Source organism: Rattus norvegicus, chromosome 17 (genome assembly GCF_021556685.1).
Source record: "Rattus norvegicus strain SHRSP/BbbUtx chromosome 17, alternate assembly SHRSP_T2T, whole genome shotgun sequence".
NCBI lineage: Eukaryota > Metazoa > Chordata > Mammalia > Rodentia > Muridae > Rattus > Rattus norvegicus.
In genome coordinates, this window is record NC_141550.1 from 59,838,786 (window position 1) to 59,851,248 (window position 12,463).

Sequence of the window (12,463 nt, forward strand, 5' to 3'; positions counted from 1 at the left end):
CCAGAGTCCTGCCAGTGGGACAAAATACTTGGGACAAAGGAGGAAGACATTTGGTTCAAGATTTCTGAGTCATGAGCCATAATCTCTGCTGTGAGCTGGAGCTTTGTGGTAGAGAGATGGGTCAAGAAGGAGAAAGAGAGGAAGGGGTAGGGCATCAATGTCCATTTGAAGGCACACCCCCCAGTAGTGTGCTTTCTCTATAAAGGCTCTACTTTCCAAACTTTTCAAAAAAATTTCTTCAGTGTATATGTGTGCACACAGGCAATGAATGTTCAGGCAGATGTGGCTATGCACTTATACATGTACCAGAAGACATCAGGTGTCTTACCACTTGCTCCTTTATTTCCTTGGGACAAGGTCTCTCATTGAACCCAGAGCTAAGCTGATGGCCAGCAAGCTCTAATTAGCTGCAGCAAAGGAGCAAAGTTTTCCAACCTAGGCAAGAACCAGTGTCAATCATCTCTGGAGGGGAAATGGCATGCTAGATGCATGAAATATCAAGGAAGATGACAGAGGGGTCCAGAAAGTGTTAGGGGCACCAGAGAGCAAGCTGAGATGCAAAGGGCACAGATGTTGGGGGAGGGAGTTCTCAAGAACTAGTCTCCAAGGGAAAAAGAAGTGTGCTCATAATGTACAAAGTGGTTGGTCCTGAGGAAAATGAGAAGTCTACTTCTGAATGTCTTGAAAACCACATGCTTGGATAGAAAGAGGGTTGCTGCTTCAAGACTCTTTTGCCAAATAAAGATAAGCTAAGAAAAGAAGTAATCACTTCCTCTTGCATTTCCAAATCATGGAAAATTAGATTTTCATCCTAAATTAGGATTTGTAGAAATACTGAATAAATAAAACATTCAGGGAGGGAAATAGTAAGATTGCATGCTTAGAAATTCTGAGGTTTTGAGAGACAGACACAGAGACAGGTGGAGGGGAGGGAGGGAGGAAGGAAGGGGGAGAGAGAGAGAAAGAGAGAGAGAGAGAGAGAGAGAGAGAGAGAGAGAGAGAGAGAGAGCCAGATCACATTGTAGTGCCAACAATCTTCCCATTATCTTGAACTTTGGAGATGTTTTTTCCTTTTCCCTAGATATTGGGATGACAGCTCATGCCAGGTCTGTGCCAAGCTTATCCATTAACTTGGTGCCACTGGTTTTAATGAAGTAGGAGCCCCACTAAGAATAAGGCCTATAGAACAGCTGGATGACTTGGCCATGACAGTGAAAAAACACATATCTATGAATTTAGAGGACCTTAGGGGATTCTCCTTTCTTTCAGTTTTTCTTAAGTCATCTGATATAATTATTTTTCAATCGTTAAATGGTTTTCAAAAGCATTTTCTTCCGTGGCTTATGATGCTTGTTAAATTATGACAATACTGGTGTGTCTTCTTTGACAAATAGCTCTCATGATTGTTCAAAGATTGGGGGTCCCTCTTAAGCTAGAGGGTATGAAGTAAGCCATGGTCAAAGTTGGGCAATGGCCACAAAGGAACACTGAAGGGTTTGGAAGGGTTGGGACAGTGTTCATCAGCTGGGAACTTTGTCCTAGTGGAGGCTTATTGCTTTGTAACACATTTCTCCAACAACCCTTAGTCGGTGCAGTGTACATCAGCTTGCACTCAACAAGTTACTACTTTCACTTCAGTTTTAGAACAAAGCAGCTTCAGCCAACTATGGCCCAGAGAGACAGAAAAATACAGGAAACGGAATGTGACCCATGGGGCAGAGCCATCCTGCTGTGTGCATTGGCAGGAGGAGTCATCCCCATATCTAGCAGAGCCATCCTAGAAATATCTGGGGGATGATGTCCTCAGGCCACCGCATTGTGGGTAGACTCCTTTTATGTGGTCATCAGGTCAAGGCCAAGCTGATCTAATCTGCGAATGTTGAGATGAAGACAGTTTGATATTGTATAATGTGAGGAGAAAGGGTGCTGAAAAATCAGGGTTATATAGGAATAGGAAGCTGGGAGAAGGGAAGCTCATGAGCCTGAGACATTTAGGGTAGGGGGTTGGGTGAGAAGAGCTGAGAAGAGCCAGAGAGGTATTACTGGGAGAGCCTAGAAGCCAGCATGCACTTTGTATGCTAATGGATACCACAGATAGCCATTTGCATTGAGTTTCTTTTGAACCTGACAGTCAAGTGGAGTTTGGTAGGTTTAATTTGAGTGGATATTGTGTATGTTGGTGATAAGTACCATGATTTTCATCTTTTTGTCCCATAAGAATTGCCATCAGAATTCTACGCAGGATGCAGGAGTGTCCTCTCCAGCAGTGTTGATCTGAGAAATGTTCCCTGGCCAGAAAGATTGGCCACAGTCTCTTGAGGATGTAGGAATTGGCAAACTGGCTGGCAGCCTTTGTAAGGTTCCTTAGTGGCACAACTTTTAACCTTCAAAAGTCTCATGTTTGAACAAATAAGTCATGGCTACATCCTTGGGAATCTTTACAACAAAGAAGAAAAGTTTATTCTCTGCAGTCCTTAGACATTGTGGAGGTGATTTTCCAAGTACTAACATCATCAAGTTATTCTGACATCTCTGAACTTAGATCAAAGAGAAGTGAAGACATAGAAAGGGAAATATTTACTTTCTTAAAATACACCTTGGATCCCCTCTCCAATGTTGAGAAGGGATCCTGTGAGGAAAAGGGATACTCATTACGGATCTGAGGAGTCATGGCAAAGCGCCCTTGCACCTGCTGCAGATCAGGAAACATCGCATCCTCTTTTCCAATCAGACGAGTCTTTGCTCTCACAGTTCTTCTTCCAGCCCTGCCTGAGGAGGAGATAGAAATGGGGACAGTGGAAGAAAGTGCACCAACCAAATGACTGTAGTTGTAACCTCCAGAAGGTACTACCAGTTAACCTGCTTCCAACATCCAAAGTTGCCATTCTTCTGTTTCATTGATGCCTTCTGTCCTTCCACCCTCACCCCAATTTCTCCTAGTCACTATTGGCCTCACCAACAAGCAAACTAGTTTGGTAAGGATGGATCCCTAAGACCCACAGCTCTGACCTACCAAATGAGCAGCCTGATCAGCAGTATTCATTAGACATACAGCTGAAAGACATGGATCCTTTTCAGTCTTAGGTGAGGTTTTTGCCTAGTTGTCATTCACAGACTGGACCATTTCCTCCTCTCTACTCTTTTTTATCTCCACCAAATATTGCTGCAGTCTCATTGTCATGAATCCAGAGCAAAGCCAGGCTTCCTGCTACTTGGTGTATCAATAAATGCCTCTTCCCTTCACAAGACAGCAAGACTTTCCCCATACTTGTTTGTACTGTGCTCCTCTGGACCCACACTCTCACGGGATGAGTATCAACACACCCAGGTCTCTTGTTTGGACCACTCTACAGGTAGCAGTTTTTCATGTCTATGCTAGCCAAGGTGAACAGACACACTGTAGATCTCACATCACTAACATCACTGTCTATGCATGCCAGCCCTGTCTCCCAAGGACACACTCACCAATAGTTCATCCCTTGTGTCTCCTTAACAATTTTCTTGGCACAGAGAATGGCATCTGTGAGGTCATCAGTGGTCAGTGCTGTAAAGAAAGGGGATGTGAGGGTCAGTAGGGCTTCAGCTGTCTGGGGGTTGTTATGCCAGAGCGCCTTATGCCAGAGCCTCTCTCTGCAGTTTTCTGGAAGAGGCTTGGAAGATCTGTGACTTTCCCTACAGAACAAAAACCCATGAATTTCCTCACCAATAATACAGGTTTTGTTTTAAGGCTGTCCTCACTATGGCCTACCTGAGGAGAGAATGGTGGTTACTACCTGCCTAGAAATGGCCTCCAAGCCTCCTTGATGTAAACATGACTGAAAAAGTCAAACATCAGACAAATAAAGAAGAAAAGAAAAAGAAAAAGAAAAGTGTTGAGGTTTGGTCTTTTGCTATCTATTGTAGTACGAAGTATGGGCCCCTAGACCTGGTTGTCCCAGAGATGAGAGAATACACACTTACACCTTGACCCTGAGTTATTTCTGACCTTTACACAAGGTCCATTTAACAGCTTTGGAAAAGATTGTGGACTTGCCAGTGTCTTACTGAGGTCTAGCTCCCAGCGGTGGTCATCAATTTGACACCATTGCTGTGTAGCCTAACATTTTACAATAGAAATGCATTATTCTGACTGTCAGAAAAAAAAGCAACCAGAAATAAGAAACACTGACTTGAAATGTCACATTTTAATAAAACATCATAATAGGCAATTGTTTGTAAATTTTTCCTTCAGTGTGCTGGCTTAGTTTTAATACTACTTTTCTTAGAAGATTGTGGTCATGACATTTCCTTCAAGCAAATTTATTCAAAATGTGACTTATTTTGATTTAAAACAATCTACCACTTAACAAGGGAAAAAAATTGAGACTGGATTGATCTGGAGGCAGGAGCAGATGAAACGGTGTACAAACCATTGCTTTCTGTTTAGTGTCACCAAGAGAAGCAGAGCTTTGCCGGCGTGTAAGTCTTGTTTCTAGAAACACACATATCTACAACAGCTATTCATTGCCATCAGTTAATTCAGTTAACATAACATCTACTGTGTCAGACACACAGTAAGTATCTGTATGACAATGCCCATTAATACTCACAACATTCATTGTCTCTATAAACTGAGCCCACGTGCCCAGTAAACGAGCCTGTTTTTAGAAGTGACTAGGTTGACCCTAGAGCAAGTGGAATTGATGATGTCCCTAGAGGTGGGAAGGGAACATCATACATTGTGAGGGGGGAACCTGTCTTGTTCTATTCTTCTGTGTAGAGTACATCCTATGTATGTGTCTTAGGTCAAGAGTTGGTCCTGGAGCACAGTTTGAGCCCTGAATAGGGTTCACTCACAGCAGGATCAGGTGCTGTTGGATTAGGGAAGAGAGCATGATGGAGGAAGTTGTTTGACAGCTTGGAGCGCTACTTGGAGCTGAGTGTGGTGGAGCATGCCTGTGATTCTAGTTCTTAGGAAGTATAGGCAAGAAGGTTATGAGTTCAAGGTCAGCCCCAGCTATATATTAAGTATGAGCTCAGTCTGGATGACAGAAAATCAATACTGTGAAAGAAAGAAAGAAAGAAAGAAAGAAAGAAAGAAAGAAAGAAAGAAAGAAAGGAGGGAGGGAGAGAGGAAGAAAGAGAGAGAAAGAAAGAGAAAGAAAGAAAGAAAGGAAGGAAGGAAGGAAGGAAGAAAGAAAGAAAGAAAGAAAGAAAGAAAGAAAGAAAGAAAGGAAGGAAGAAAGTCTCCTGAAAATGATTGGATTAACTTAGGGTTTACGAAGCTTGGGGCTGAGAAATAAGGAACCAGATGCAGAGCAGAGATGTTGAAACAGAGAAATCACCACACAGGGGCAGCAGAGGGCAGAAGTTGGGAAAGGCAACAGGCTTTTAGAAGGATTCATGCCAATAACTGTTTCTGCTCAATTTACTCTTAATAGACAATTCTGTCTAGTCGAACAAGAATAGGAACAGTTCTTCAGGATCCGTATGTAGAGGGATGGTTTACGCTACATTCTACACCAGAAAACAGCAGCAGTTGTTTTCAAAGAAGTGCTTGCTTCCAGTTAGAGCATGTCCAAGTCCCCATGCCTCCTCCTGCCTCCCAAATAATTACAAGCTCCATGGTTCTGCCTTACATCTCTTTCTCTTCTCTGAAGTAACAAAGGCCAACTTAGATGCTAATCCAGTGAGAACCAAGATTAGCACTCATGGACTACACTCTGTGCAGACACCAGCAATCACTTTCTTTCCTGTAACCGTCTCTCATTGGCAAAGCCATCTGTCATTGGCAAAGCCTATGTTCTGAAAGAAAATAAAGATTGCCATTATATCAGGACATTCATAAATATGCATATGTACATGCGTATATTTGGGTATTTTAATTTATAATGTGAATATTTACTTAGTCCATCTTCTGGTGCCCTAAGAAAATGAATGCCAAGAACTAGACAATTTATAAATAAGTTTAGTTTAGAGCATATTGCTGGTGTCTGCTAACTGAGAGCACATTACAGACATGCTCATGCAGGCCTCCCTCCCCATCCTATAAAATCACTAATGCCAAGATAGGGTCCCACTTCTTTCACCCTCATCTAACCTGAACTGCTTTCCAAATACCCCACTTCAAATACCAGTCACATGAATTTCTACATATGAACTGGGGAGGGGGAAACACAGTTAAATGACAGCAAGCACTTAAAACTAAGGTCTGCCTGAGTAGTTTGAAGAAGGAAGGTGGGGGTTTTAGAAATACAGTTTTAAAATAAAAATGCATATGTATGTATGTATGTATGTATGTATGTATGTATGTATATGTATATATATATATATATGTCAATCTATACTATACATGCATGTAATGTCATGTACTTTGTGCAGATACCTAAAGTCAACTGGTTTCTAGGGTTTTACGACAATGTGGCTACTTCTATACAGTAATACAGAAGGACATTGTTCCTGATTACTGCGTTTCTGCCCGAAGATAAAGTAGAGCAGACACTGAAGGCTGATTCTGGGTGTAAAGCCAACATTCTGTTTTCTATTTTAAAGCAAATCAAAACAACCCTAAGATTCCATCTCACACCAGTCAGAATGGCTAAGATAAAAAAACTGAGGTGACAGCAGATGATGGCAAGAATGTGGAGAAAAAGGAACCCTCCTCCATTGTTGGTGGGATTGCAAGCTAGTACAACCACTCTGGAAAACAGTATGGCGGTTTCTCAGAAAACTGGACATAGTATTATCTGAAGACTCAGTTATACCACTCCTGGGCCTATATCCAAAAGATGCTCCAACATATAACAAGGACACGTGCTCCACTATGTTCATAGCAGCCTTATTTATAATAGCCAGAAGCTGGAAAGAACCCAGATGCCCTTCAACAGAGGAATGGATACAGAAAATGTGGTACATTTACACAATGGAGTATTACTCAGCTATTAAAAACAATGACTTCATGAAATTCATAGGTGAATGGATGGAACTAGAAAATATCATCCTGAGTGAGGTAACCTAGTCACAACAGAACACATATGGTATGCCCTCACTGATAAGTGGATATTAGTCCAAAAACTTGGAATGCCTAAGAAAAAATTCACAGATCATGTGAAGCTCAAAATGTGGATGCTTCATTCCTCTTAGAAGGGAGAACAAAATACTCACAGGAGAAAATACAGGGACAGAGAGTGAAGCAGGGACTGAAGAAAAGGCCATCCAGAGACTGCTCCACCTGGGGATCCATCCCAGATACAGCCACTAAACCCAGACACTATTCCTAATACCAAGATGTACTTGCTGACAGGAGCCAGATATGGGTGTCTCCTGAGAGGCTCTGCCAGAGCCCCACTGATACCGATGAGGATGGTTGTAGCTAACCATTTGACTGAACAAGGGGACCCCAATGTAGGAGTTAGAGAATAGACTGAAGGAGCTGAAGGGGTTTGCAACATCATAGGAAGAACAACAATATCAACCAACTAGACCCCACTAGAGCTCTCAGGGACTAAACAAGCAACCAATGAGTACACATTGAGGAACACATGACTCCAGTCACAAAGGTAGAAGAGGATGGCCTTATCCAGCATTAATAGGAGGAGAAGCCCTTGGTCCTGTGAAAGCCCATTCCCCCAATGTAGGGGAATGCCAGGGAATTGAGGTTGGAGTGGGTGGGTGAGAGTGGGAGCATCCTCATAGAAGCAGGGGGAGGGGGAGGGAGTATGGTAGAGGGGGGAACGGGGATAACATTTGAAATGTAAATACATGAAACATCCAAGAAAAATAAAAATTTTTAAAAAGTGAAAGGAGAGAGGGGAAAGTGGCCATGTGGACACTTCCCAGGAGGAGCTGGGGTTACCACCAGGCTGCTTTCTGTGTCTTTAAGAGATGGTACTCTGGTTAAGGGGAGGCACATACTCTAGTGAGAGCATGGCTTGCCCACTGAGAAGAACACCATCATCAATAAGCATGTACCTATTAACAGAGCTTCAGAAATGCATATATTAGAAAGAAGAAACAAAACTATGAGAGCCAATGATTGAAGAATATCTTTCTCACTCTCAACAGAGCTAAGACAAGACAGAGTGTTATCTGTTTGATAACTACAGAGCCCCCAAGCTTTCTTTAAATGCTTCTTTGCCATGGAGACAAACTGTGCTTGAGAGCAAAGATCAATTGTTAAGGCTGTAAAACCTATAATTATGTATATTCCCTAGGTCATACTGAACATTGCACTGGCCTTTCTCCTTTGCTGAGGTCCTGCTTACTGGATTTCTTTTTTCCTGATTTGTGTGTTGGGCCACATTGTGTGAAGGTATGTCCTTGTATTTTCAGTTGTTAATTCTGTACCCAAAGAGAGCTAAATGCTGGCAGGATCCGGGTATTGTTATTTCTATGGCCCATCTCAGCATCATATTTTAAAACATGCGTCTTTCCTCACTAACCTAGAGGCAATTTGGAATTGTATCTGATTGGCTGCAATAAAGACCTGAGGGCTAATAGCTGGACAGAAAGTGGAAGGCAGAACTTTTGAGAGAGAAGGGGGGATGCTGAGAGATGAAATGAGTCTTGGAAGATTCACCAGTGGACATAGAGTTTAACAGCCAGACCAGAGCACATCAGAGAGGCAGATCTAGCCACATAGCAGGACACAGTGCCAGGATTAGTTGGGTTAAGCTAGACAGCTGGCTGAGAAACTGTCCTAGCTAAAAGACCTAAGCTTTAAAATATTAAAAAGCCTCTGTGTTGTTATTTATACCACTAGTGGGTCTGAGAAAGTCCCGCTATATTTGTGTCTTTGTTTTTCTTGCTTTAATTTATCCTCTTGGTGAAAAACTTCCATGGGGGGGGGCATGCTGGAATCTTCCTCCATATTCTTATTCACCATGCTCTGCGTACTGACAAGCAGATCCAGAGAGAAGCCACCAATGGACTTCCATGTCCTCTGATGTCCCACGATTTAAGTCAGGGTGTGAACAGTGGTAGATAGGGAAAGAGGGAGGACAATGAGTCTGGGGTTATTTCCATCTATATTTTTCTCTAGGTCACTTAACATAGCTGTGTCCCCAAAGAAATGTCGTGTCTCCTCCACAGATTCTTCAGTGAGAAACTGGTCACAGCCCTGGGTCATGCATGCTGCTGGAAGAGAAGGGTAATTTAAATCTTGCCTCGTAATCTATAATAATGACCATCCTGACAAGATATGCCCACCAGTGAAATAGTGGCATGAATGTAACCAACCACTTTCTGATAGGATCTAAGGCCTGCTCCATAGACGAAACCCAGACCTGGCACTGTTGGCATAGCTGAGAATCTATGGCTGTACCTATTGAACCTAGGGACGACTCAATAGTATTATTATGCCAAATTGACACAATATGAAAATGATTCCTAAAGGCTTTTTACTATGCTCAGAGATCAGAACATCACTTGGCCCTTATTAGAGAAACTTTCTTTTGAGGCAGATAACAATTAATAGTGAGACCCTCAACTAGTGAAGATGACTAGTTGAGAAAACACAGTGCTTAGTCCCCAGTGGGATATCCACCACCCTCCCTGAAAGTCTTGGGATCTTTACAGAAGAGGGGTTAGAAAGTCTGAAAGAGGGCTGGAGAGATGGCTCAGTGGTTAAGAGCACTGACTGCTCTTCCAGAGGTCCTGAGTTCAATTCCCAGCAACCACATGGTGGCTTGCAACCATCTATAACAAGATCTGGTGCCCTCTTCTGGTGTGTCTGAAAACAGTTGCAGTGTACTCACATACATAAAATAAATAAAATTTTTTAAAAAAGTCTGAAAGAGTCAGAGGTGATGGATAACTTCAAGGGAACCCTTTTTCAGACACAAGGGGACATATACATACGAACTACTTACAGAGGTTGTGACAACATGCATAAGGCCATGAAAGTCTCAAGTCACAAAGAATCCCAGCAGGGAAAGTAGAGGTGGGCATGAAATGTTACTATGAGCTGAGGAATTACTAGAGTTTGATATCTGCTGGGAGAGTTCATTTTCTTTAGTGGTATGAAACCTGATAGGTCAACCATACTCTAGACCCCACTTTTAAGACTAGTTGGGCAACACAGACTGGACTCATTGAGGAGAGAGGGGGAAGGAAGAACATAAACGTGCATGGAGGGGAGGTAGAAGGATGAATCTAAGAGGAGGTGGCGTACAGGGGAAGCATGATCAAAATAAACTATGGTATTATCAAAGAATTAATACTTAATATTTTTTCCATAATTATAAACTGAGTTTTCTGTGAAGTCAGGACACCATGTGATATACAAGGTGAAGTTTTTAGTTTTTAAATTGTCCAAAAATGTATTCATGATACTCAAAATATACTGATGATTTGACTAAGGAAGGAATTTCTGTTGGAAGTTACTCTTCTTCGGAATTAGATACCTCTTCTCTTTCTACTACACCAGTGTTGCAGTTGAGAAATGTTATGTTGTTTAATCTTCTGTGTGGAACACAAACATTCTTTCTCTTAGTAGGAACACAGTGGATTTCGTTTCTCTTTACCGTTCAGTAATTTGGGGAGGATGAGCCTGAGAGTGAGTCTCCATAATATGAATCACATGGCAGATCTCAGGTACTGGAGTCCTAGCCCTTAGTTTGGGTATTTTGTGTATGTTGTTCTGTGGGGGGAAGTGAGATGGAACGGTTGTACGTTTTTCTGCTCTCCTAGCAAGTCATGTATCATTGTATTCTGCAATATTGTTTATTATCTTGTCCTTATTTCTCCTGATTTCCATCTTTCTCTCCACCCCCCCCCATGTTGCTATGAGAGATTTCCTCATGGTATTTTCCTTCTCTAATCATTCAAGCTTTGCCTTCTGTCACCAGTTGCTAAATCCCAAATGCTTTCTTTGTTCTGTTCTCAAGATGCCCTGTTTCCTCTTGTTCTAGCTTTATCAATGACCCCTGATGAACACAGTGGCTACCAAGTGGGGATGATGTCATGTGGTCTTCTATTGATTCTCCCAGCTGACCACAAGCACCCAACTGACCACAAGCATTGTGGCTTAGCAGCACAAGCTTTTCTTATAGTGCTGTGAAAGGGTTAAAATCATGCATTGGCTCACACAGAAATGGTTTCATGGATGCTGCTCAACTCCCTTCTCCTTCCACCCCTTTTCTTTTCTTCTCTTTCTCTGTCTCTGTCTCTCTCCCTCTCTCCTCTCCTATCTTCCTCCTCCTCTTTCTCCTCCTCCTTCCTCTCTCTCTCTCTCTCTCTCTCTCTCTCTCTCTCTCTCTCTCTCTCTCTCTCTCTCTCTCTCTCTCTTTTTCCAAGACAGGGTTTCACTATGTAGCTCAAGCTGCCCTGGAACTCACTCTATAGTCTAGGCTGTCTTTGAATCCACAGAGATCCATCTGCCTCTGCTTTCTGAGTGCTGGGATTAAAGGCACATATCGCTATCCCCAGCTCCTTTCATCCTCTTTATTCCAATCATGGGAGGGTGCTGCCTACATTTAGGGCACATCTTTCTTCCTCAGTTAAACTCAGTGAACACCTTCACAGACATGCTCAGAGGTGTGCCTCATTAGTGGTCTAGCTGTCCCTCAAACTAATCTAGTTGATAATTAAAAGTAACCAAAGTAGAGAACAAACCTTCAGGAGTGCCACTATTCAGCTCTGTGTACGGAAATGCACAGGTCTAATGATCTCACTTAACAGGAAGTCCCTATGAACAAGCAGTTAGAGAATGCTAATGAGATTGACCTGGACCTAGGAGGGTTGAAAAGTCTTACCTTCCGGAAGAGAAGGATACAGGCAGTTTGAGCACAGAAGATATAAAGCTGAAAAGGAATCTGCTACATGACATCAATAGCCCTCAACTGTAAGACAGCACAAATTTGCTTTGAATGGATTCAGAAAAGAAACCTAAAATCAAGGAGAAGTAGACCCAGGGAACAGTGTTTTATATTGAAGGCTGGTAAAGAACTAGGAGTTGCCTCGGAAGTCTATGACTATTCTGCATTAATATTGAGTATGGACAATCCTCTAGATCAATCAATGCATGATTTGGTTCTCTGTCCATGCAACAATAGTGCTGCTTGTCTTTGAATGTACCAAAGATCAATTAAAACAGTTTCTGCTCCCCAAGGATGTGGATGAGAATATTTTATGACTGACTTCAACTCTGTCCTTTATTGTTTCTGTCTTTAATAAGTGAGTATTTTGTGATCACCAACAATAGCCAGATAATGTTCTAGGTATTGGGAATATATCTATAATTGAGAGAGGAAACATAGCGTTCTTCCTGGATCTTTCCTACCTGTTTCATAGTTGGGTTTCCTTTTCACTAGCTCCTCCTCCTATGTCCAGCTCCCTCCCCTATGTCTAGCTCCTCCCCCTATTTCCAGCTTCTCCCCTGGTGACCACCACTGAGGACTTGCTCTCACTACAGTTGACACTGTGATGCTTAGGTGGCATCTTCTTTGACCTATGTCACCCCCTTCTTGCAAATCATGCCCAGCCG

The 12,463-nt window shown here is 42.4% G+C and overlaps 1 protein-coding gene across 4 annotated transcripts in view; it reads right to left on the bottom strand.

Annotated features, from left to right (window-relative positions):
* Positions 1 to 2,428: 2,428 nt before the first annotated feature.
* The window catches only part of Lyzl1 (lysozyme-like 1), a 60,224-nt gene continuing 50,189 nt past the window's right edge, over positions 2,429 to 12,463 (bottom strand). For 3 of the 4 annotated variants that reach the window (XM_087591269.1, XM_087591268.1, XM_087591270.1), the window contains 2 exons: positions 3,466 to 3,544; positions 2,429 to 2,769 (listed from right to left, as the gene is read on the bottom strand). In XM_087591269.1, the coding sequence (XP_087447395.1) occupies positions 2,700 to 2,769; positions 3,466 to 3,544 (149 nt within the window). In that variant the 3' untranslated portion in view covers positions 2,429 to 2,699. 4 annotated transcript variants of the gene reach the window in all.